This window comes from Thunnus maccoyii, chromosome 10 (genome assembly GCF_910596095.1).
Source record: "Thunnus maccoyii chromosome 10, fThuMac1.1, whole genome shotgun sequence".
In the NCBI taxonomy this organism is placed as follows: domain Eukaryota; kingdom Metazoa; phylum Chordata; class Actinopteri; order Scombriformes; family Scombridae; genus Thunnus; species Thunnus maccoyii.
The window spans coordinates 32,396,323-32,421,731 of NC_056542.1; the positions used below are offsets into that span (position 1 = coordinate 32,396,323).

A 25,409-nucleotide genomic window follows, 5' to 3' on the forward strand; every position below is an offset into this window, starting at 1 on the left:
AACAGCCGACCACTGTTCTATCTGAATGTCACAGCACTTCTAGAGTTACAAGAGATGATATTTCTAAAATTCAATAACAAAACTTTTCTGCATCTAAATGAGAGTAATTCTCTGATTAAATAACCTATTTACTTTTTTTTTTACCTCACATGTAACGTTGTATTTAAGAAGCTACCTGACATACTTCTCATATACAGCAATTAAATGAGATAGAAATTCATTTGAACAGTAGTATTCAAGGCTTAATTACCCACCATCAAAGTGGGAAACAGATTTAGTCATTAAAAATTTACCCAACTTAAACATACCCATAGCCTAACAGATACAGTGTATTGCCATCGTATATTAGCTTATCACAGATATATCAGTACCTGTCAGCACAGAAATGCCAAAATTGTATTTGAGGTTACTGAGAAACACTGTTACCCTCACATAGTTTGTGCATCAGAGAACAATAGAAAGTCCTGCTCAGAACACATCTAGGTTACAATTATTAATATGTGTTTATTATGATGTGACACTTGAGGAATATTAGCCAATACGCTGCTGTTAGATCTCTCAAATATCAATATCAGTATCTGCCTCAAAATATGATGCAATACTTTTCTTCTTGTCTGTTCATTTAACAAAGTATAAGTCAATCTTCTTAAATGTATCACTTTAATGGTTCTCCTAACACAAACAGCAGTACAAGACCTAAAATACAGTACAGTACAATCAGATAATAACTGATCAGAGTGTAAGATCTGAAGATATTTAAACTGAACTGCAACCTTAGCTATTTTCTGTGCCTTACCATTGTTACTCTTACATTTTTATGTAATGAGTTGAGTCTAGTCGAGGTGTGCCAGAAATTTCACCTGGTGGCAACCAATCAGCTTGCACGTGCAGGATGACAGATCAGCAGAGGTTGTTTTGATGTGTACCAGTGTTAATTTCATCCAGGAAAACTATGCGTTGATGACCTTTGTTCACAACAAAAACAAGACTAAAACTAAATAAAAAGTAACATTTGAAAACGAGAACTATGACAAAATGTATTCAATTTTTTGTCAACATACATATATATATATATATATATATATATATATATATATATATATATATATATGATAATGTGAAAGAGGGTCAAATGGACAATTGAACTAATCACTACTTTATTGTTAAGTCTTGTTCAATGACCTGCATGCATCTGCGGGATCACAAACACTGTAGCTCCTGATTAGTAAAACACTATCCTGCATTTGAACTGTTGCACTACTTAATGTTATCTGACATTAGCTCTGTTTTGGAAGAATACAATTTATGGACTTAATTAATCTACAATCCACTGAGACTTAGAAGAGAAGCAACAACAAAACAGGAAGTGAAAACATGCAGGCAGCACAGCCACATTTATGTATGAACCAGAACTGTCCGACACCTCCTGATTATAGACACCTCGAAGGGCATTATCGCGCTTATACCATGGTCACCTGCCAAAGAATGTAAAAGTCCATTAATTTATATTTTCATGTGTTTAACAATCAAAATCTCAAGTTTTTCACAAGCCATAACTCAGTTTCCCTGGTAACACCTGACTAATACCTGGAACAATCATTACCATCCCATATGGTTCTTACAGTTACATAAAATAACACAAATAATATAAGAGCTCAGATAACTACACAACTCAAAGACAATGATTCAAACATGAAAGCTACGTGATAGCAGTGCCCATAGCAACCACCATAGCAACGACAGATAGCCTGAAAAAATCTTTGTAATAACTGACAAACTAAACATCGTATACATTCACTGAACGATGATTATGAAAATAAAATGCACATTTCTTGCTAGAAATGTTATCAAAATGCATTTTAAAGCTGAAAGTGTCTTATAATATTGCATTTTCCACTGAGAATAAAAGAATTAGCCATTTTTTTGTTTTTGCAGACAGAAACTTGACAGTCAGGTGACATGGACACAGACCAATAGAGAAGAATAGGCCCAAAAAAAAATAGAGATTCCACATTTTGATGTGAGACTAGGTTGGCAGTGGAGAGCATATGCAGCCTTGCTAATGCTAGCAGGAATGTTCTGTTCAAACACATTGTTTACTGAGGAGCGGCAGTATGTTGGATTACTGCAGAGCACATTCACATGGACATTGTGTGTGTGTGTGTGAACAAGTAAACACTGCCTTTTCCATTAACCTTGCCACAGACGACAATGACACATGTAACCATGGTAACAGTACACAACAAAGACGCCGACAGCTGTAGCCTCAAAATGCTTGGAAGACAAACAATTTAAAATGCGCCAAAAATATCTTTAGTTTTTCCCTTTTTTTTAACTAAAACTAATAAAAATCAAATGACTAAAATTTTGAATAAAACTAATACACGTTTTCGTTTCAAGTATCAGGTGCCCCAATAAACTTTGATTTACACAGACATATAAGCACACTGCAAACATTAAGTTAACATAAACATCACCAAATTACATTAAAATGCCATTACAGCACATGTAGACACTCTTCCTTTTTGAACAACTCACAGTAGGGTTTTCGTGTTATTTAGAACACCTCATTAATATTAAAGTGAGGCTATTTAAACCTACAATGTGAAATTCCCTTCCCAATCAGCTACTGTATATAATCTAATAGCTCCCCACTGTACCGCCCCCCCCCCCCCTCCCGAGCTCAGCCACTGCCACAAAATGTCAGCAATCCAGGGTTACCAATGAGAAATAATAAGAAGCAGGTTCTCTCCATTGTCAGCTTTAATGGCACTGAGTGCACAGCCTTTAAACTTTACTGTTGACTTTGGAGTCACACAGAGGTAGATGCATGGAGAGTCTGCAGGTGCCCTCACACACACACACACACACACACACACGTACACACAAGGCATTCTACATCTAAAGATGTCAGTGGGAGAGTTCGCTTCCAAATGTCAACTACGTGAGGAACATTGGAACCAACTGTAACCGGCTGAAGTTGTACAATTCTGCTTCTGCGGTGAAGCAATTGATGGAAAGGAAAGAGATGGAAGGAGAAAGAGAAAAAGAGTGAGAGAGAGATACAGCTATATGGACAATATAAAAGCCTTAAGAGTATAAGGGAAGCAGGGAATGGAGGTGGATGATAATGCAGGAGGACAGAATTATGGAGCACTTTCCTGATTCATAAGTTAATGTTAAGGATGGCAAATAACTGCTGGAGGCTTCAGCAGGGTTGAGACACAACAGAGGCCTACAGAGAGCACCCTGATCCTGGCCTTTATTTTATCATTTCTTTCTGTCTGTTGTTTTCTCTCCACATGAGGATGGGAAGGCAGATGAAAACAGGAGGGATAGCCTTCTGTTTAGCTTAACTTAACTGTAGTGTAATACCAGCTAAATTAAATTTAGAAAATGTAGGGTTTCCTGGGACAATTCTACTTATTCATCTCAGTATCCTGCAGCAGATTTAATTATTATATTGCACTGCCATGCTTGGAGTACTATTTTGTGATTAGAAGCAATCAAAGGACTTGTAAATACAGCTATTTTTATGTGATTTTAGCATTTTTCAAATTATTATGATGGCTTAAATTTTTGTTTGTAGAAAATGCAATAATCTTGATGAAAATTGAAAATCCTGTCTATGTGCTGCTTTCAGAGTGAAATCCATGGGAAGCAGGGGGGGGTACCAGAATGCACTGCTGTCTGCCACAGTGTCTCTTTTGATATTACCAATGGGAGTGCCAATGTCAGTAATCTTCAGTTACTACACATAGGGACAACATCAACATGTCAAATCAGAACATAATGCAACATTAAAACCTTCCTGGGGTGTCAATGCAAGGCCATGTTGACTCTTCTACCCTCTGCTACAGCAGTTCTCCTCAGCTCATCCAAATTAAACCTGTGCTTAAGAGGTCTATCCAAATTGTCAATTAGGGCAGGTCCTGATTTTTTTTCCATTGTTCAAACATGTGTCGTGTCTCGTGTTGTGTTCACTGACAGCTGTTTCCCTGGATGGAAAAACAACCAAGCAATTCAGGGATCAATAAAGTTGACAGAAAAGTTGCAACAGACAACTGGACAAAAGAAATGACTTCAAGTCATGATGAGATGGTACAGGTACTTGTAAGTCGACTTACAGAAATACCAACTTGTGTTATGAACACGAACATCGTGTCACACTGAAAAATAAGGTGAAAACGAAATGGCAATGAGGTCTGATTATCAGGATAACACAACTCTTTACATTTGTAAAACGTCAGTATGGACAACAGAATTCTGCTTAATACAACAAGTTGATAATCAATAATGTTGAAAAGCACTACCATCTGTTGTATCTCTGACCTAATTGCTATTTGCTGCTGTAATGTCTTGGTTTCCCCACACAGTGCAGTAACATGGCCTCATCTAATCTTTCTATTAATACAATGTTAAGACATTAGGGATCTTAAACTGCTGTCTTAAATGTTGACCTCTTGTTTTATGCGTACATGTTGAGTTGTTAATATTTCCAAACAGTCTTTATTTCCAATGAAGGTCAAAGCCATGCAGAAGTTGGAAATGTCTAGAAAGGTCTGGAGTTAAAGGCCAAGGATGATTTGTCCTAACAGCCAGGCCACAATAAATCCAGCATCTGGATGAAACCCAAAAGGCCAGCTGTTGAAGGTCAAGGTTGATCAATAGGAACACCAAGATATTAAACTCACCACTAGGACAGGTCAACCTTATGTCGCACAAATACCATGTTCAGAGTTCACTCGTCCTTTTTCAGTTCAAGTTCAAATTGAACAATAAAGTTCTTCATGAGTTCTTTATCATAAGCAAATCTTTGGAGGATGTACAGTATGTTCATACTCATATATTCATTGTATCGATCAGACTCTGACCCAGACATTGTAAATTTCTCAAAGAACTTTAGTACAAAGTCAAGAGGTTGTGATATTTAGTCCAACAAGCTAGTGAAGCTCTGTTAACGGAACTGCGTTCTTGCACATGTGCAGTGGTGTCTGCCTTACACAGAACTACTCTCCTGAGACTGAAAACATGATTACTGTTATTAATCTGTGGAAGTGTTTCTTAACAAACTAATGTACCCAAACTCTTTGTGATGAAGGAACATGTCACCCAGTGCAACGATGTGGCTCACTGGTGTGTTTTTAATAGTTTGTGGATAAAAACAAGTTCTACAGCCCAGAGGAATAAGATATATTTCAGGCATTGGATACACACACAATACTTGCTAGTAGATCAGTTAATTACTAGTTTGGCTCTGCACATGAGATTTGTTGACAATAAGAAAAATGTAGAAAATCACCAGCCATATCCTTTAAGTATCAGAGGAGGCTGAGATCTGTCAAGACCAAAACCTCACGCCACAAGAACAGTTTCCCATCAACAAGGCCAGTGATCCCCACTGACACTGACTCTATCCCCCCCATGAACATTACATGTTGTATTAATCTTATATTTGCACACCTGTGATCTTTGTTATGTTATGCACCACAACACCAAGGCAAATTTCTTGCATGTGCAAACCTATTTGGCAAAAAACCTGATTCTGATTCACATAAAAACAGATGTTAAGCTGAACTAAGCAAGTTTCAGCTTCACTTAACCTGCGTAAAAAATATTCCCAAGAACTACTATATTTATTGAATAGAGTTTCTCATATATCAGATTTTGCTTCCCACTGACACAAACCTCATTCTGCAGCTCATCGTCGCTCTTGTGGGAGGCCAGCATTTCAAACAGGGAGGTGCACAGCTCCTCTGGGCTGGATGAGATCATGTTGCCTCCCAACAGATATTTCTCCACCTCTGTTCTAAGAATGGTTCCATCCCCAGAGCTCAGAGATCTTCCTGAGCTGGACATCTCTTCCTCATTGGTAGTTTTCCTCCCGCTCTGCTGGTTGTTGAGGAAGTTAGTGAAGTCCAGGTTCATGTTATCCTCATGGATGCCGGAGCAGGGCAGGTCCTCCAGTGGGTCAAGTGTGTAGCAGTCATACGAGAAAGCAATGTTGCGTCCGAAAGTGGAGCCTCGTTTGGGGTTGTGACGGGAGCTCTGGCCTTGGATAAAGTCCTCAACTCGGGAGTCTCCAAGTGGAGCCACCAGCCGTGCCACACAGGCACAGGAGGCATCAGCTGCAGATGAAGGAAAGGGTCCAAACATCTGCTTAATGGCCCGGGTCTCTTCTGTGCCCACATGATCTTTGTTGTGGAAGGTCTCAAAAAGAAAGACAGCAGCATGTTCGATGGCCTCCTGACCATGTTCAGTCCCCACTGTAAAACAGAACAAAAGGTATTTAAACTTTGATGTCATGATTGCAGTAATCACTACAGCCAATGATTTGTGAGGCCCCAGGCAAGCCCAGCATGGGCCTTCCTTGTGCCTTTTTCTCTATCAAAAATGTTGGTATACAGTTCTCACATCCTTTAAGTAAAGATATAACAATTGTGAGTAAAACATTAAAAAAAAATACCACCCTCTTAATACCACCACTTGACTTGAGTAATATCATTTCATATTGTTTTATATTTCTACTCCACTACATTCAGACAGGAATGTTGTACTTACTCCACTACATTAACAGCTGGCAACATTAGCAACTGGTTACTTTGCAGATTCTGATTTTACAATAATATGTGATTGAATAAATAAATAAAATACAACACAAAGTTCATGAATAAACAACCAAACAATGTATTAACATTAAATGCTCATTACAAGTTAATATGTCAGTAATAACCCAATAAGATAACCTATATAATAACTATTATTCTGCAAAATGCATGACTTTAACTTGTAATGCAGTACTTTTATATTGTAGTATATAAAGTATTTAAATACTTCTTCTGCACTACCCAAAATGATGTTGCACCTTCCTTCTCCTTCTCTGTCCTTGTTTCCTCGTATGCAGTTTTCTTTTCTGGTATTATCATCATTATCTTTGTCTGTTTGTCCTTAACAACAAGGGAGATTCAAGGGACCACTGAGACCTGCAAAGCAAGGGTCACCAACTACCTGCTAGCATGATTACTGTCAGCTGACCACGAGTGGCTATGCCCGATACTATTACAATATTATCTTTGACCACACTGGTTGTAGGTTTGACTATGCCGTTTTATTTTCTTTATGAAATCTTTTACGTATATTAGTATTTAATAGGAATGGATTATTGAAAATGAAGATTGTGGTCTTTCTACTACAGTGGCGTTGAGCTGAGCGCTCTTCATTATCACCAGACAGACCATGTGACAGACCCACGCATTAAAAAACTAAAAGGGAAAATTCTGTTGATAGGACTGCGAAACAGGAATTGAAAAAAAAATTGAAGGGATTTTTACATGTAAAGGAATAGTTTGACATTTTGGAGTCTTGTCCTCAGCGTGAGTTTCCAGGGAGTCCCTGCACCCAGCCAAGAAACAGTCTGTACATAATCACTGTAAAACCACAAATCTGTTTTTATACTTCAGTTTTTGTACAGATTAATCAACGTGGTATAAAATGTTAATTGTTAAGCTTTAGGGGTGTTGGTAGGCAAATTTTGTTACTGTTGGACAAAGCAAAGCTAGCTTACTCCTGCTTCATCTCTTTATGTTATGCTAAGCTAACTGGCTGGTGGCTGTAGCTTCATATTTATATATTTATTGTACAGACACTAGACATGTTTTCTGGCTCCCCATCAAAGCAAGCAAATAAGTGCATTTCCCAAATTGTGGCACTGTTCCTTTTAATGTGGTTTAATTCTGATTAACCAAAAGTTATGTTAGCATGAATATTCATGAGGAGTGTTGTTATGGAATTTTACATCTTTAGGGGTTACAAATTGGGTTACATGAGTCAAGCCTGGGCCTTGAGGTCACACTGTAATTCTTAAGTAGAAAGGAGACATTCTCTCCTCTCCTTGAGACTCCAGAACCCTCTGTGATGTTTTGGGAAAGTAGAGGCCTCTCTGATAAAGGGTAAATCAGCATTGCCATGGTTACCAAGGTTGGAGGGGGCCTTCCTAAACAACACAGATAGGTCAATGTGAAGATTCTACTGACATAATCAGATATTCAAACCGGAATGTGCTGACAGTGCCCTGAAGTTCCATGCAACGTGACCTGAACTAACATGGGTAAAATGCAGTTCCTTGTTTAGAAACTAGTGAACCAATTAGACTAATTTTTCATATTATAGTCTGATCTGTTGAGGTTAAAGACTAAGAGTCAGACTTTCAGGGGGCAGAACGGAAGGAGACAGCATCTGAGTGCAGAACACTCTGATGTTCACTGTTTTCAGTTCTCCGCTTGGCCAGGTGCTTTCAATAACCATTTTCAGCATTAAGACATCTCCACTGAGGTGCTGGCCATTGCTCAACATCTCCACGACAAGAGTCATATTTTGGAAGGAGGTTGGCTTGCTTCAAGTTTGCATCTTTCATAATCATTGTTTTTACATTTGAACGTGTTTTACATTGAGGGGTGGGTGAACAAATTCACATAAGAATCACAAGTAGTGTTAGATAGAGGCAAGAGTCTCCATGTTCAGATTCATTGGCTAACTGAGCAACAGCCAGTCTGGTTCGGAGACCAAATGTCTGGTACAGTAGCAGCACAGTTTTTCTGCTCAGCCTGGAGAGAGGCAGATTTCCTTTCAGAAGTTTTTAAATGTTCTGTAGGAGTTTGACAGATTTGGTTCCTGTGTGAAATGCATGTGCAGCTATGAGTAAGACCAGTGTTGTTCTTATTATTCAAAGGAGTTTAAGGCTAATTGTGTGTGAGAAATATGCAGATTTGAAGTCAGGATTTGATATGTCGTGTATTGCATGTGAGCTCATTTAATAGCTCACTGGTTTATTTAACAGTGGTGAAATCCTGTATACCTTCCTGTATATAAGTAGTTTTGTTATTGGGGGAATACAAATGCCAGTAACAGTAATTTATCTAGATTATACATTATAGTTGATGCAGTGTAAGTGATTTGTTTCTATTTGTTAGAAACTATTAAAGACTCATCTGTGGATGTGGGTATGATAAGTAGAGTTAGAATAGGACCATCAATTTATATGTATTATTATTAAAACATCACAAATCCGTAAGTATTATCTTAGTTTGGGACCTCAGACAGCTGTGTAAGTTGCCTGATGATAAGTCCGCCCCTCACTACTGCAGGAATGATAAATTCAAACTGAAGGGACAATTAAATCTGATGTACTGGTCATCATTTTAATGATGATGATTAATAGGATTGCTGCAACAATCAACTTCACCCTTTCAATTATCATTAGTGGTATCTAGATAGCAGTGTTGTTTTGTATGGCCATTAAATGTGAGCTGTGCACTATTCATAGCTCCAGTGAAGAATCAGCAGCTGCTCTTTTGAGCAGTAAAGGCTACACCATGAGCTCACTGTTTAAGGTCTCTGCACTTCATTTAAATAATATTCCAAACAATTCATGCTTAACCAGAACTGCACTTAACAAAAAAGGAATCCAGAGTAATCGTCCAATTAGAGGGAAAAATGTCAGAGAGACAGAGAGAGAATAGAGTGAAGAAGGTTGGAGAGGCAGAGGAAAGTGAAAACAGATGAAAAGGATTTAAACCAATTAAAATGGTCTGAAAGCATCTGAGTCGTTGCTGCACGTAGCAGAGCAGAATGGCTGCTTTCATCCCCTCCAGAATGTGCTTAACAGCAACTTTTTATTTGGATCCAGTCACATACTGTAGGCTGAGGGCAGGCTCAACACATAAAGCAGCAGAGAGCATCATAATAAATACTGTTACTCCTGACTGTTGAACGAGAAGAGAAATACTGCCATGAACGAAGAGAAAAGAAAACTAAATGAAAATCATCACAGGCTTTCATGAGAGAGAAGTTCAGCTAACACATGACGTTACAGACTGAGGATTACAGCATGTACAGCAGGCTACAGTATCCAACACATCTTCTGTGTAGGTAATCTAATATGTTTCCATTTGTTGGTGAGAATTTTCACATGAGAAGACATTTGACATGAAAACATAATTAGCTCCATATTGTTACTGAACCTGTGCCAGTGGTCTATTTGCAGTACTACTAACTACTAGCTAGTGATAAACTAGTGATTTATTAAATCAGGTTGCACCATTAAACCTGCATTAATTGATTTATTGCCCACTAGGGCCGGTGGAAACAAGTTATGGTAAATGGACTACACTTATATAGCGCCTTTCTAGTCAAAGCGCTTTTACACTGCATGCCACACTCAGCCATTTACACACACGTTCATACGCTGGTGGCAGGCTGCCAAGTAAGGTATCAAGCTGCACATCGGTAGGATCTAATCATTCACACACATATGCACACGCCAATGGTACATCCATCAGGAGCAATGTGGGGTTCAGTATTCTGCCCAAGGACGTTTTTGCCCAAGGACACGCTTAAGTCATGTCTTGTCTAGTAAACACTAACAATATAAGCATAATGTTTTGTAATTTGAGGTATAATGTAACTTAAAATATTCCCTGTTTATATCAATATTAAACAGCATTTTGATCAAGTGTCAGGTTAGATTTGGTGGACATTTAGTCTTCAATCTAAACATGTCATCTATTAGTTCGCTACACCTGGCAGTTATTCTGTGTAAGTATTCAGCAACAACTCTCTCACTCTGTAAGCAGTAGTTTGTGTGGGGCATCTACACTTAGTAAGTTATGACAAGACTAAGTTTGAAGCTAGAAACAGCTGGTGTACTGGATCATGGATACTGTGTAATGGTTGTCTATGGGAGGAAGTTTTTTGCAGCCAGTGAGAGTTGTGTGACCTACACTACACATCCCAGTGCTGTTGCTAGGGGCTTAGAACATCCCCGTCTTAGCTGAAAGCTGTTGTCAGCTGCTAAGCTAACCACATTTAACAATCACACCCACAGAAAATGTGGTGACTGCTATTACCCAGACCACAACAATTTTTTTAACTTGTTTGTAGAATTGCATATACTTTTGTTTTAAATCAATTAACTGTTTAAAGGTAAAACTCCAAATATTTGCTGCTTACAAGGATCATGGGATTTTATTGTCATGTGCATTAAAACGCCACCTGTGCATTTCCATCCAGTGAAAAACTTGTGCTCTGGCTGCTCTCCTGAAAGAGAGCAATGCTTCAAGAGCTTCAATGAAGATTTTTTGTATTTCTCTCTTTCATATTTAATGGTAAATTAAAAACGTTTGGCACTTAGTGAAGTTGATGATAACATTTTAAGTCACTTTGGGCTCTGAGTATATGACATTCTAAAAAAATAAATGATTAACCTAATGATATAAAATTTAAGCTCCTGTTAAACACAACATCAAACCAGGCCACGGTTACTACAGAGCAGCTGATCTTGCTATTAGTGGGCAACAGGAGCACAAATAGCTCTACATGTACAGTATGTTCCTAGTACTGCTGTATACTATTGTATCATCAAAGTGTTGCATATCCTCAGTGGGTTCTGGCTCAAACAAATCTACTCTGACTCTGAATAACATGTTCTAAAATGTACTATCTCCAGTCAGACTGGATGCAGCAGGCCACAGAAGGCACCAGCTGCATGACAGTCCCATTAGCTTCAGCCTGAGCCTTTGGCTACCTTTGCTGCATTGGCTGTGTGGTGGACTACAGCTCATACATGCTTTGACCTTAACCTGCTGTAAAATGTTCACAATGTCCAGTAGGAGGATTTTTTGCCCAACTGATGTGGTTCTGTATAAAAACTAGATTTATTTCAGTCAAAGTCTCGCTATAGCTCTTTTGCCACCTATTAAGATTCAGAATATTTCATGACATGAAGCTGAAGCTATAGACCTTTTTCAACCTCATTGCAGGAAAGCACAGGTGTAATTGATTACATTAATTATGGCTCCATTCCAATTAGGTGCCCTTTAAGCCAAACTAGTTAGTCAGCCTGTTTCACCTGTGTTTTTCCCGCTACTGTATGACAAGTCAGAATATCTGCTGTGAAAAAAAATCTATAGTGTGTTCCTTTAAGGAATCAGAACAGAAATGGAATCGATACATGAGCCTTCACATGGAGCCCTACCATCCTTGACTAAACTTTCCTGAGCTCTTAATCCATCATATACATTATACAGTACTGTAGGTGGACTATCTTTGCTGTAAGAATTATCTGTAAGCCTCCTGTACTTCAGACCTCCACCTTTCCTCACGCGCTGCTCTGCGGCTTGGAGGAGCTGCAGAGGGCTGGGGGCTGTGGAAGTATTCTGAAATGAATTCATTGCCATTTCTGTTGGCAGTATGTGAGTATGTTCGAATAAGTAGCAAAACTTCATTTTCACACATGGAAATGGGTTGTTCATCTAGAACAATAAATGTATCTTCACTATCAGCCAAAAATGATATCAAAAGCTTGACTTTAACCAGGCACAGATGCTTGGATCACATGACTGACAGAACAGAACCTCATAGGCCAGAGGTCTGATTTGTTCCAGCCAGGCTCCAATGCTTATCCTCAATATCAATGTTCAGATCGGAATTTTAAATCTTGAATTTTAGGATCTGAACTTGACCAGGTCAATTTGAGCAACCAGATTTTAGATCCAAATTTTCTATTTGAAGGTATGAACCCTAAAAATATGCTGCAAATAAAGTTTTTGAAATTTCATTGCTTGAAATTTACCACTGAAATCTCAAAGTGGGAAATTCAGACCACATAAATTCAGATAGATGCTTTACAAAGTAAAATATTTCAGTGCTATAAATTCAGTGGCATTTAAATTTCAACATTAAGAATTCAATAGTGATGACGGGATCCAAATCCTGATCTTACAGCATTTCTTTGATTCCATATGAGTGGCATTTCTCATATATGATGAAATAGAGCTGCAGGAGGAGCTATTTTGGGTGCCTCTGGTTCCCGAAGTAAAAATCACTTTAATTTTTCCCAGAGACAATAGGCTGGTTTGAGATGAACTGCACCTCGCCTTGGAAGAGGACGGGATCAGGCGGCAGCAGCAGGAGGAAGTGACGAAATGCTGCTGACAGTTTCCAGCAGCCTTCCAAGAACATACAGGAAGTCACAGAAAACGTTTCATCCTGTTAGGTCTGATCCCAATTTAATAAAATGTTATCAGATCAGTCTACTCGAGCTTAGCTACTCACTAACATTGTTTTAATGATATTCTGTATGATGGAGTACAGCCTATTAAAGTTACCTGCTAGCTTGTGATAATAAAAACACCATTTATTCTGTAATCTCCAATATTAGGCTATTAAAGTATTTTACATAGAAATTTAGCCGATAGCAGGCGGACCACTACCTGCCAGTCAACATGCTGACCATAAATCAGCTGACTTGTCAAACTCATTCGCATCTCATTCCCAAAATAAAGAAATTCAAATTCATATTCAGTGTGATTCTGTTTATCTTGCCTTGAGTTTTGGGGAGAAGTTTTGTATAAGCTTTTAGCTTCCTGCCTCTCCTGCACAAATTTACTTTAAATTGATGTATAGCCTAGCCCAGTATATGCAGATAAAAGTGTGCTTGTATATGTGAATGTCTTTGTATACACATCAAATCTATAAATATTGTATAAAAAAGTATTTTGTAATATGCAAACAAATAAAGCAAAGCAATCAATAGTCAAAATACAAGAGAACAAAGACATAGGCAGATTATATTCTCTACCTGTCAAATATTTAGACCTTTAGAGTTTCACATCTGTACAGAGGTGAGAGAGATGTCACACTCGTTACCAAAAGTTTTATGTTATTTCAGTTCATAATGGTAACAAGAAATAATGACATGAGCTTCATATTGTGTCTATCTGTAATATTTGGTTACTGAATATTTTCTGTCTCTTTGGCTGATAAAAGTTCTGAATTCTTAGTACAGGATCAGACAACTGAAATCAAAATGTTTACAAATAAACAAAAAATGAAGAGTTTCTATAAAACGTCATGTTGTTGATCAAACACCTGAGCCAATCAGTTCTTTGATCAGGCGACAGCCAGGCGTTTCCCATCATGCCCTGATCCTGGCAGTCAGTAGAGAGCATGGATGTATTATAAGATCCAGATACCAGACTCAAAGATGGCTCCTATTCAATCCAATAAGAACTGTTTGCCTGGTGCATGAGCCAAAAAAGTTTCTAACTTCCAGGGTTTGTTTACTTCAGGGGGTGTGCAGCCCACTGATGTGCAGTAGTGTTCCTCCTGCCAGTTCCTACTCAGTCCATTACTTTACATTGTGATGACGTCACAGATTTTAAAATCACTTTTCTAGGCTCTGAGAATGTTTTGCAATTATAAAACCTTAATGGATCAAACATTCATAATAGAAAGAGCCATAATGAACCTTGTTTGCGGTCTTATTATACATCCATGTGCCTGGCTCCAACACCTGCAGCCACCTTGATCTCGTAAAGTTATCGTTGCCCACATGTGCATGACATCAAGAGCAGGTCAGGATCAAGTCGGACACAAATCTAACCAGCATGCATTGTACAGTGATCGCCAGTGATCGATTCATCGCATACCTGGCTCGTCTCAAACGAGCCTGATGTTATGTTGTGACATGACTCATAGTCTGAGCACTTCTACAGCTTGGATCAGTGGAAACTCTCTTGGTTTAATCATCAGTACAATAGGTAAACAACTGTGCTAGAAAATATCTGGTTCTTTAGTAAAAAGTTGAAGGAACTGCGTACATAACAATTTCAGGGTAGAATCACTCCCAAGGTGCATTTCAGCAAGAAACAGCCAATCACGGAGCTTAAAATTTGGTCACATGCGCTGCTAACAGTAGGCAGAAGATTACAATGTACAATCTATGAAGTGAATCAGTTCACTTTTAATTTCTGGGTCATTTTTAACTGAATTCAGCAACTATGGCTTTTGTTTATTACACGGACAACGTGATTTCTCAGAAAGTAAGTTGAAATAATAGAAACTGGTGGTCATAATATAAATCTGTAGGATCATTATGTTATCCAGGAGAGTGCTAAGTTTTCTGCTTCCACTGATATCCCAAACACAGATACCTCAAAATCTGGGCAAATAAATGAAAGCTATCTGTATGTATTTGTATGTATGTTGTCATTTGGGTGTGTGTGCTTTTAATTGGACTGTTTTCCTTTAAACTCACAATCCTTACAGCGACTAGTAAGTGTGTCATATTCACTTTTAGATGACAAATCTAAAAACAGACTACAGCATTCTTTTATTTGATACACACTATGAAAACACATGAAAATAGACTGAAAGAAATTACAGTGGATTTGAGGCTGAGGAGTTAATTACCAATCTGTTTGGCTGCCAGAAGGAGGCTCTTCAGTTCCTGATTGGCAGCTTGCTGCTTAACTTTGTCCTGATGCTCGGTGCAGAGATGGACGATCTTCTGCCACGTCAGGCCCTCTCTGGCAAACTGCTCCTGTCTCTTCAGACGTTTGGTCTAACATGAGTCACAGGGAAAAATGAAATTACATTTCAAGAGAGAGAACAGTGGCATTCACTGCTCTAATAACCACAGTTATTTCTAACTGAGTACTGGAACAAGACCAATATACCCCAACAGCTTGGCAATATATTGCACAGATATTCTGTCCAAAATCTGAATGTTGTGCAGTCAGTGTGGCACATCTACGATATAAGTAATAAGCTCATCTTATGTATTTACTGTGGAATTGATCAAGACGTTACTTGCTGTGACGTTACTTGCTTGATTCAAACTGAAGGAGGGCTTTCAGGTCATCCCTGACACAGTTCAAGTCCATCTGACACCAAACTTCATTGACTCATTCAAATGTTTAAACCTGAATTATTTTCTATGGGATGAAGCATGTCCAGATGAATTTCTACCAATAAAGGAGTACTTCAGTGATTTAATATTGCACATAAAGTTGGGTATGAGACATGGTCAACATCGGCACAGCAGAAGCTGAGATATCCTCGATTTTAGTGTCCAGCATGGATCAAGCTCCAGAAAACACTGGATCCTACATTTCCCTTTCTTTAATGTATTTTGATAGCATTGTTTCGATAAACAATCAATGTCAGGTTAACTCTCCAGTCTTTCAAACTTCACATCCCTGATGGGGGTTATTTTTTAGACTTGACAAAGCTCCTCAAGAGCCACAGAAGACAGTAGTAAGTTCAACAAAGACCCAACAACCAATAAAAAGTAAACTGAACTATGACTGTATCATTCAAAAGGTTTTGATACAGATACAATACCTGACTTTTAGCACCAATATGATGTTTTTTTTTTATGACTCACTTTGAGGAATTTGTCATTTAAATCAAAAACTGTCTAATCAAGATATCTGATAGGAATCTGACCAGACTATGACATCTATCAGTATTCAACAGTTTTCAGTATTCAGTGCTATTGATGCCTTTCAGCTGGTATCAAACAGTACTGAGGTTCAATACCCAGGCCTGATCAGAACCATGCTAAATGTAGGTGGCTGCTGCTCTTCACTCTGTAGTCAGACATGCTTCCTCAGCATTTTGTAGGAAAGTCAGTGTAAATGAGCATAAATTGTCAGTTTTAAAACAACATTAAAAGATTTGGAAAGAAGCTTCTCCCATTATACTGTAGCAGTGAAGTATTAAATCTGAGCAGGTCTGACAGTTCAGGTTCTGAGGTCGGGAGAGGAATTAACACAATGACTCCATTACAATCAGCACCTTCATATCTTCTAAAACTAAGCATTTTAACGCAAGCTGTGAGATTATCACAGAGTAATTTCAGCCATTTTTTCCCTAGAGAAGCACTTTTTCCAGTTAGAGGATTTAACTGGAGGTGAGCCAGGTAAAAGTGGACGGCTGAATACCAATTCCAATTTCATTTGAAGTCTGAGGAACGGGCGACTGATCTGAGAAACGCATCACTGACACAGAGTGAAAGACAGGAGATTTAGATTTTAAACAGATGAAATATGACTGGCAAGGTTGTAAAATAGCAAAAGCAAAAAGAAGATATGAAACATGTGAACAGGAAGGATGTGAACATAAAGGAGAACCCCATTCAGATATTGTCAATAGGCAAGCAGTGGGCATTGTGGCAAAAGCACAAGATTCTGGAAACATGGAAAGCAGAAGAGCTGAAACCTCTTCCTTCTCAGAAACAGTTTGATGTCCACAAAATAAATCCATGAATTTTTTGGATAGGGACATCCTAACAGAGTTTTTTGCCAGCTACCCTGATTCTTGAACACTGAAATCCTTTAATATTGAGTATGTGCATCATAATTTCCCCTGATGCCTTCTTACAGTGTTTACTTTAAATAGAATACAGGAGAGCATGAACATTCAAAAAAAGCTAAATTAAAGCCTTCAACAGAGGGAAGAAACAAAAATAGCATCTGCAGTGTAAACTGTGTTGAAAGCTCCCAATAAACTGAATAAAGCACCATTTTGATCTCAGAGAGATCTCCGTCAGGCTTCATCAGGCAAAAATAGAGCCCCAGATTTAGGCTGGAAGGCATGCATAGGCCTGCCAGATGAACTTCTGAAGTTCATCTGGCAGGCATGAAGTTCCTGCAAACCAGCCTGTTGTCTCTGGTTATTCATAATTGATCTAAAACAGACCTGAAAGTCATTCATTAGGCCATCAACAGAAACATTATCAGCAACTATGTTGATAATTAAAAAAATGTTTAAAATGGCTATTGTTTATATTTTATATGAAAAATGCATCACATGACAAACCCTACTGGCTGCAGTGAAGAAGCTCCAGTAAACCAACTGAACATTAAACCACTATACACTATACACTACCTGCTCAGCACTAAACAGCAGACAGACACAGTGGAGCATTTAGCAGCTACAGAGACACATATCTTTTTCTCAGGAGTTGTTGGTAGTAAACAAACCAGAGCCTAAAGGAAAGTGACTATCAGACTTAAATTCATCAGGTGGACACAGACATGACTCAAAATGAATGCTAATGTTGCTAATTGTTTGTGAACATGTTAGCCATATCAACTTAAAAGGTGATAATATGTCAGTGATGTGTTTATAGCTTGTTGCGCTGCCCCCAAGTGGCCAAAAAAAACCCTGACACCACCACCAACACAGAGCACATAATCAGCTAGCTGTAACTAGCAGTCTGTTCACAATGGATTTTACTAACATGATGAAGGGTTTTACATAAAAACTGTTTCATGATAAGACAGCTCACTGTGTTACTGTGTGTTTATGACTGGAATAATATGTAAAACAGGTGTATAGCATATGTGTGTATGTCCAGTATATTTTGATGGCAAACAGGAAGAATTTCATACACACTAACATTACTAATATGCAGTATGAGGGAGCGTCCGTGCTCTTATGCCCTGCTGCCTGTCAATGCTCTGGGATACACTCATTTCTCAACTACCTGCAACAGCTAACTTTGTGTAGTGTTAACCTTGCTACTAGGTGCCATTAGTCACTTGAATTCCATGTGTCATGTTTCGCGTGACACACATGACATTGCGGCAACATGTTTTCTGCACCAGAGTGTCACTCTCACACCGTGGACTCTAATCACACACACTGATGCTACAACCTATCTTGAAACTTGATGTTGAAATGTAATCTTAAATAAAAACAGTCCAGAGTAGAGTCTACATCTGTGTTTTTGTAACAGAGACTGAACTGTCTTTTTAGGATATTCTATGCATCCTAAATGGAAACATTTGGAGTTTTCCATTGTAGCAGGGAGAAGGGAGCTGGATAAGAGCCATACAGTAAGCAAGCTGTGTCATCAAAGATAAAATATTTCGGTAACTGAACTAACAGGCAAAATCACATTACGCGCTTCCACAAAGTTGGAGGGAAAACAGCCTGCTGCAGTTGATGCCAAAGACAGAACCTTCCAACAAGTTTCAAAGCAGGACACATTTCTTGCTCTGATAGTGTGGGAAAATGTGCTGATATGATTCCTCTGACTATTGTCACGATGGATGTTAATAACTTTATTAAAGTTTAAGTTAACCCTGATGATGTCATAGCCAAAACCAGACATTTCTCAATAAGTATAAGCATAAGTATAAGTAATGAAACAATTCTGCTCATATGTTGCTATAACAGGTTGCCATAATGATCTCAAGAAGACCTAAAGTTCCATTCTGATTCAATAATAGTGCATATTGGTAAATGTAACATCAACTGTATGCACATTTGGTCCTTTCATATATTTTCTCCAGCAAAATTTGATTTCATTTCACTGAAGGGCCCTATAGGGATGGGTGTTGCAATGGCGTTATTCTATATACTTGTCCCTATAAACATAAATATTCAATGAATGAATTAATTGAATTTGATTAGAAAGGGATTCTCCCCACATCTTACAGCAATATGCAGCTGAATCAGGTGCTTCTCAGGCCAGGTCTGATTCATTTGCAGCCTTTAACAGTGCAAGCAGACCACTGTTTTGACACTACTGAGTCTTCATCAGAGCCTTGGACTCTGTCAGTGGGTGTTAAGAGATGGAACTGAATACTTAAACATGAAAGGACAATTAAGAAAAACAGTGATGCTGCACATGACTTAAAGTTTTGTTACAGTTTCTAACAAAATTGCTCTATGTTACTCTTGAAAGTTAAAGTTCTGTTATGACAATGATTCCAATGATCCACTGTCATTTGAATAAATCCTCAAACAACCCCTGCACTCAATTCCAAGCCTCACTCACCTTCAGATCATAGACCTGCTCAGTGAAGTCCTCCCTCCTGCTGACATTGGAGAAGGAGCGCAGCGCACCAGTGAGCCGTGGAGGAGACATTGTTGTCTGAATCTCTCATCCATACACTGGTTCTCCGCTTTATTTCTATAACTGAAACAGACAGACAGACAGACACAAACTGTAATCTTAACTTTCATTATTGTAAAGTTTTTAAAAGCTGCCAATTTAAAGTTGCCTTTCTAAACAGACATTATTAGTAACTGTAAAACATAACAATATACCCTAATGATACACACAATACCAATTTACCATCTGTAAATGCAACCTGTACCTACAAGGGACGTTATGTTGGTTGGACAATGAGTAAGAAACCTGTTCTAAAGGTCAGATTATTAGGGAAATAAAGACTGTTTGGAGAACTGAAGACCGGAAACTATCAATTTGTCCAGGAGCCAAAATATCTTCTTAAACTTAATATAGGCGACTAAAATGACGGTGATAACAAACCAGGTGTTTTTAACAACCTAGATATTCTCTCCACACAGGAGAATAAAGGTACACGCCAGGGACAATGTGCTATACCTAACAATGAATTATTGTACAAACGAGAAGTTTTATTCTGTCACTTTTGATAACTTTAAACACAGCAAAATGAAAGATACTCTCCAACGTGTGAGACTGTGATGCTAGCTAATGTTAGCTTGTCAGCTGTGCTGCCACTTCCCCTAGCCGTATTATCTATAGTCTTGTGAAGAACTGTCAACCCCAAACGAAGGAATAGGTTGCAGACAATTTGCAGAGCCTGTTAAACATTATAAAACTTCACATTTCAGTAGCTACCTTCCGACGTGTCTGGTAGAGTGAACTGTCCGGTAGCGTGAGTGGCCTACCGGCAGATGTCAACAGAAGTGGCTTGTTCGCTAAGAATTGTGGGGGTTGTTGTTTTCTCGGAGAATTAGTTGGTAGTGCCGAGAGCAAAAATGACTACATTGCCCATACACACAGAGGCTTGCTACATAACACACGGTTCGCTTTCAATTTTCACCGGCGTACACCGATCTATGTGTGGGCGGAACCACTCTCAAATGAAACGGGGGCAAACTGATGTTTGCTCAGGTTTGTGGAAGCTGACAGGCGGTTGTGGAGAAGTGGATATCGGTGGTCTGTGCATACACTGATCTGTGCATGGACTAAGGATGGCAGGGAATAGTGATGGTGAGGGTGGGAGTGAGGATATTGATGTAAACGACTGGACTGAAGTACGGAAAACGAAACGAGTTAGGTAGCAAAGTAGTATACGTGGTAGTTGTTCCGATGGGAGAGATGAAGTTAGGCTGGTGCGGAGGAGGGTTGTTGAGAATGAGGGGTTTAAATGAATTTTGAGGTTCAAGGAAGGAAACGATTTAAGGACAGTTTGTCCGGTGGCATTGACTCTCAGGTTGAAAGAGAAAGTGTTGTGTTGGGTGATGGCAGCTTGTTAATCAAGTGTAAAGATGAGGAGCAGAGAAAGAAAGTGATGAAGCTGATTAAAGTGTGTAACAAAATGGTCAAGAAGACAGGTGATGGGCCCTTTGTGAGAGCTGTTTTATATGGTGTCCCAGTGGAGGAAAAGTTGGAGGACTTGAGGTCAAGTATTAGAGATGGTAAAGTTATTGCCATTAAACATCTGCAAGCGAGAAGGAGAGGAGAGAGGGTTGATTGTTTATCAGTGATGCTGGATTTCTAAGAGAGGGTATTACCTGATGAAGTGACAATGGCATATATAAGTTACAATGTAAGAGTGTATGTCCCACCACCTTTGAGATTTCCAAATGCCAAAAAGATTGACATATTGAAACAAAAGTGTTGAAGGTGTGTAGGTGATCATGAATATAGGAAGTGTGAGGATGGGGCAGAGATGAAATGTGTTAATCAGTAATTTACTGCATGTGCCAAACAAGGGGGGAGATCGAAGAAGACTGAAATAATTGTAAAGAGTAGAGCAAGATTTTTAAATATTCAAGGAATATCTGAGATGGATGTTCAGGAAGAGCTTAAAAAACGGGAACAGTTAAACAAAGAATCCTGTTCACAAGATTAGTTGTACTCATGTTAGTTCTTCAGTGGAATGCAAGGAGTCTGCTGTTGAATGGCCAAGAATTTAAAAGATTTAAAGGGGTTAGAATTTAAACCTGATTTAATATGTGTAGAAGAGACATGGCTTAAACCTAATTTAGATTAGATTTTTGATTCAAGGATATGCGTGCATGAGAAGGAATAGAAGGAATAGATAGGGGAGGATGTGTTTCCTTTATTAGGCAATGTGTTTTTAAAGAGAAATAGAAAAAGGGAAAGATCTGGAGTATGTAGTTGTTGAAGTTTGTTTAGGGGATGGAAGTTTGGTTATTGTGAATTTCTATAGTCCATGTCAGAGGTTGGAATTGGAAGCATTGGAGGCAATAAAGGGACTAGAAAGAAGAAGGGTCATTTGGTGTGGTGATTTTAATGCCCTTAGTACTCTTTGGGGAGGGGATAGGACTGATGGGAATGGTTTGATAGTGGAGGATTTGATAGACTCCTTGGGACTAGTCTGTTTGAATGATGGGAATTCCACGAGGATTGATTGTAGTACAGGCAATGATTCAAGTTTAGACTGACACTAGCGTCACAGTCCTTGGCAGGTATTTGTTTGTGGGAGGTAATGAATCATACAACTGTTGGAGGTGATCACCACCCCATTTTATGTAAAGTAGTCAGTGAAAGCAGGATGGGCTTAGAAGATACATCTGAAAGGTGGGTATCTGGAAAGTCTTAGTGGAAAAAATTCAAAGAGATAAGTGAAACAAGTTTAAAAATATAGATAGAGAACAGGGTATAGAAATATTTAATGCAAATGTCAGAGATGCTGTAATTTGGGCTGTCAATCAGACAATTATGAGGAAAGCTGGTATGAAAAGGCGGAAGTTGTTTCCGTGGTGGAATGATGAATGTAGTAAGATAATAAAGAAACATAAACATGTCTTTTAAGGTATTAAAGTATAAAAGAATGCACACAGTGGTTGAAACACTTTTAAAGAAGCTAAAAGGAAGAATAGTGAGAAACACTCCGATTCAACAAGTTCAGGGAATGATGAAGAAAATGAAGGGAGTAAGATGGGAGTGGGGGTACCCAGTATTGGAAAATGATGGGGTGCTGGCTAATGAAGATAAAGCAAAAGCAGTTATGTTAGAGGGATGATGCAATTAATGCTCCCTTCACATTAGACGAAATGAAACTGGCTATATGTACATCAGGACTAACTACTCCGAGAAAAGATAAAATCTGCTATACCATGTTGAGCCATCTGTCTGATGCAGCATTAGAGGTCATATTACATTTATATAACAAGGTTTGGCAGGAAGGAAAATTACCACAAAGTTGGAAACAAGCAGCTATAGTACACATAAGGAAACCAGGAAAAGATCTCACCAGTCCATCTAACTGCAGACCAATTGCACTGGCATCCCACATGTTTAAAATTATGGAACATATGATCATGGAAAGACTAACATATTATTTGGAAGTAAGGAATCTTAGATGTAAAGTGGATTTAGAAAAGGGGAACAATGGATCTGATACTATGCCTAGAATCAGAGGTGAGGAAGGCACAAGTGAATAAGGAGGTGGTGGTAGCAGTATTTTTTGATGTGGAAAAAGCTTATGATTTATTGTGGAAAGAGGTTATTAATTAAAATCAAAAGAGTAGAAATATGGGATAAAATGTTCAGATGGGTGAATGAATTATTGTATGGAAGCTCTATAGAGGTGAGAGTGGGAAGAGCTTTTTCAGCAAGCTATGTTGTGGATAATGGAGCGCTACAAGCAGTGTTATAAGTCCTTTGTTGACTGATGATGATATGTATGGTAATATTGGGCAAGGTATAGGGAGATCTTTGTTCGCAGATAATGGGGCACTGTGGAAAAGAGGTAGAAATGTTGAATAGCCTATGTTGTGAAAGAAATGCAGGAAACAAAAGAGTAGAGCAGTGGTCTTTGCAATGGGGATTCCAATTTTCTATTGAGAAAACAAATAATGTTTTTCTTTACAAGGAAGAAAATTGGAGCAGAAGTCAAACTGTATTTATATGTTAAGGACCTGAAAAGGATAGACTCATTTAAATTTTTAGGAGTGTGGTTTGATGCTAGAATCAACTGGAAAGTACATATCAATAAATTTTAAATAAGTTTAAAGAGGTTTTAAATGTGATGAGATGGAACAAAGTGGGGAGCTGAGAGGTCTGCTTTGAAAGCTTTGTAGATAGGTTTCAGTGTTTCCCCTAGGTTGACTGCTTTAGAGAGGTAGGGGTTATGGTTGGCTGATCAAAGACACTCAGCAGCCACACATGTCTCTGTTCTCAGTTTAAGAGTGGCTGAGATTGACACTAAAGTGAGAATTGCTGGTCCACCTTAAAGGTCAGTCCACCTTAAGTGAGCCTGGTCAAGTTAGGCTAACCCATTGTCTCTAACTTCAGGGCTAACCCCCTTCAATAGACGAGTCTTTCCTTGGTCTTGAGAAGCATTTAACTGACACACTGTAACCTGTACTGTACATTTACTGCCAGAATGACAACTTATTGCCAACCTTTAACTCTGCTCCGCTCACATTCACTGTCACTTTTCTGCCACTCACTCTCTGCACTCGCTCAACCACACACTTGCTACAAACTCATACTGTCATTAGTAATCATTAGTAGGTCATTGATATTCATGATCGTGAAATTTTAGCAGCGGTGGTCATAATTCTGCAGTGGTGGTACAACTCTGCAGAGTGAATATAGGGTAAACATTGGGTTTCAAAAACCAGGTCTGGATTAAGGGTGTGTGGCATATAGGTCAGCGTCTAAAACCTTGTTGGGAAAATTGGAGGTAATACAAGCACAAGAATTAAGGATAGGCCTATGTAGCGGGGCTTTTAAAACAATATCTGAAATGGGGGGAAATGCCATTCGAGTTAAAAAGACAGGAACTTATGATGACATATTGGGTCAATTTACAAGTGCTATTGAGACATGCTAGGAACATGAAAAAAGGCCAACAAAGAGCTTTGGTTGGGTTGTTAAAAAGAGGTGAAATGGGTATACTGGGTAGAAGTTACTCTCCAACTGTGGTCTGTCAGATATACCTCCTTGGTTACTGCCACATCCAGAGATAGATCTTAGCCTCCTTGAATGGGTAAGAGATGAATGTGGAGGAAATTGTAAGATTGTTAATTCATACATCAGAAGGAATTACTACGGTTACTTACAGATTTATACAGATGGTTTTAAAGACCCAAAGACAGGTAGAATGGCAGCTGCAGTGGTAATCCCTGAGTTTAATGTTGAGTGTGGGAGGAGACTTACCGCTTATATATCTGTTTTTGCATGTGAAATGACGGCCATGGTTATTGCATTGCAATGGGTAGAGGACATCAGGCCAGAGAGAGTGGTAATTGCATCAGATTCGTGTGCAGCATTAATGAGTTTAAACTTTTGCAACTCCAGGTGTCGAGTAGAGAGGATTTATTGGTTGAAATACTACAGTCATTATTCAGAATTCACCAAATGTGATTGTTAGTTTTCTGTGGGTCCCTGCTCATGTTGGAACTGATGGGAATGAGAGGCGGATAAAGCAGCAAAAAGGGCTTTGAAGAGTGGGAGTAGTCACATTAATGTAAATATTACAAAGTTAGAAGCTAAAGTGGTGATTACAGGACTAATCAAAACGAGGTGGCAGAATGAATGGAACAAAGAAAGTAAAGGAAGATATCTTTTTAAAAATAAAGCGTTA

At 38.6% G+C, this 25,409-nt stretch overlaps 1 protein-coding gene across 1 annotated transcript in view; it reads right to left on the minus strand.

Moving 5' to 3' along the window:
* The window catches only part of ascc3 (activating signal cointegrator 1 complex subunit 3), a 175,511-nt gene extending 154,964 nt beyond the window's left edge, over positions 1-20,547 (minus strand). Inside the window, exons 1-4 of the mRNA XM_042422838.1 lie at positions 20,462-20,547; positions 19,631-19,771; positions 15,250-15,400; positions 5,689-6,266 (exon numbers count right to left, since the gene is read on the minus strand). Of these exons, the coding sequence (XP_042278772.1) occupies positions 5,689-6,266; positions 15,250-15,400; positions 19,631-19,720 (819 nt within the window). The 5' untranslated portion in view covers positions 19,721-19,771; positions 20,462-20,547. The remainder of the gene's footprint in view (positions 1-5,688; positions 6,267-15,249; positions 15,401-19,630; positions 19,772-20,461) is intronic.
* Between the last annotated feature and the right edge of the window lie 4,862 nt (positions 20,548-25,409).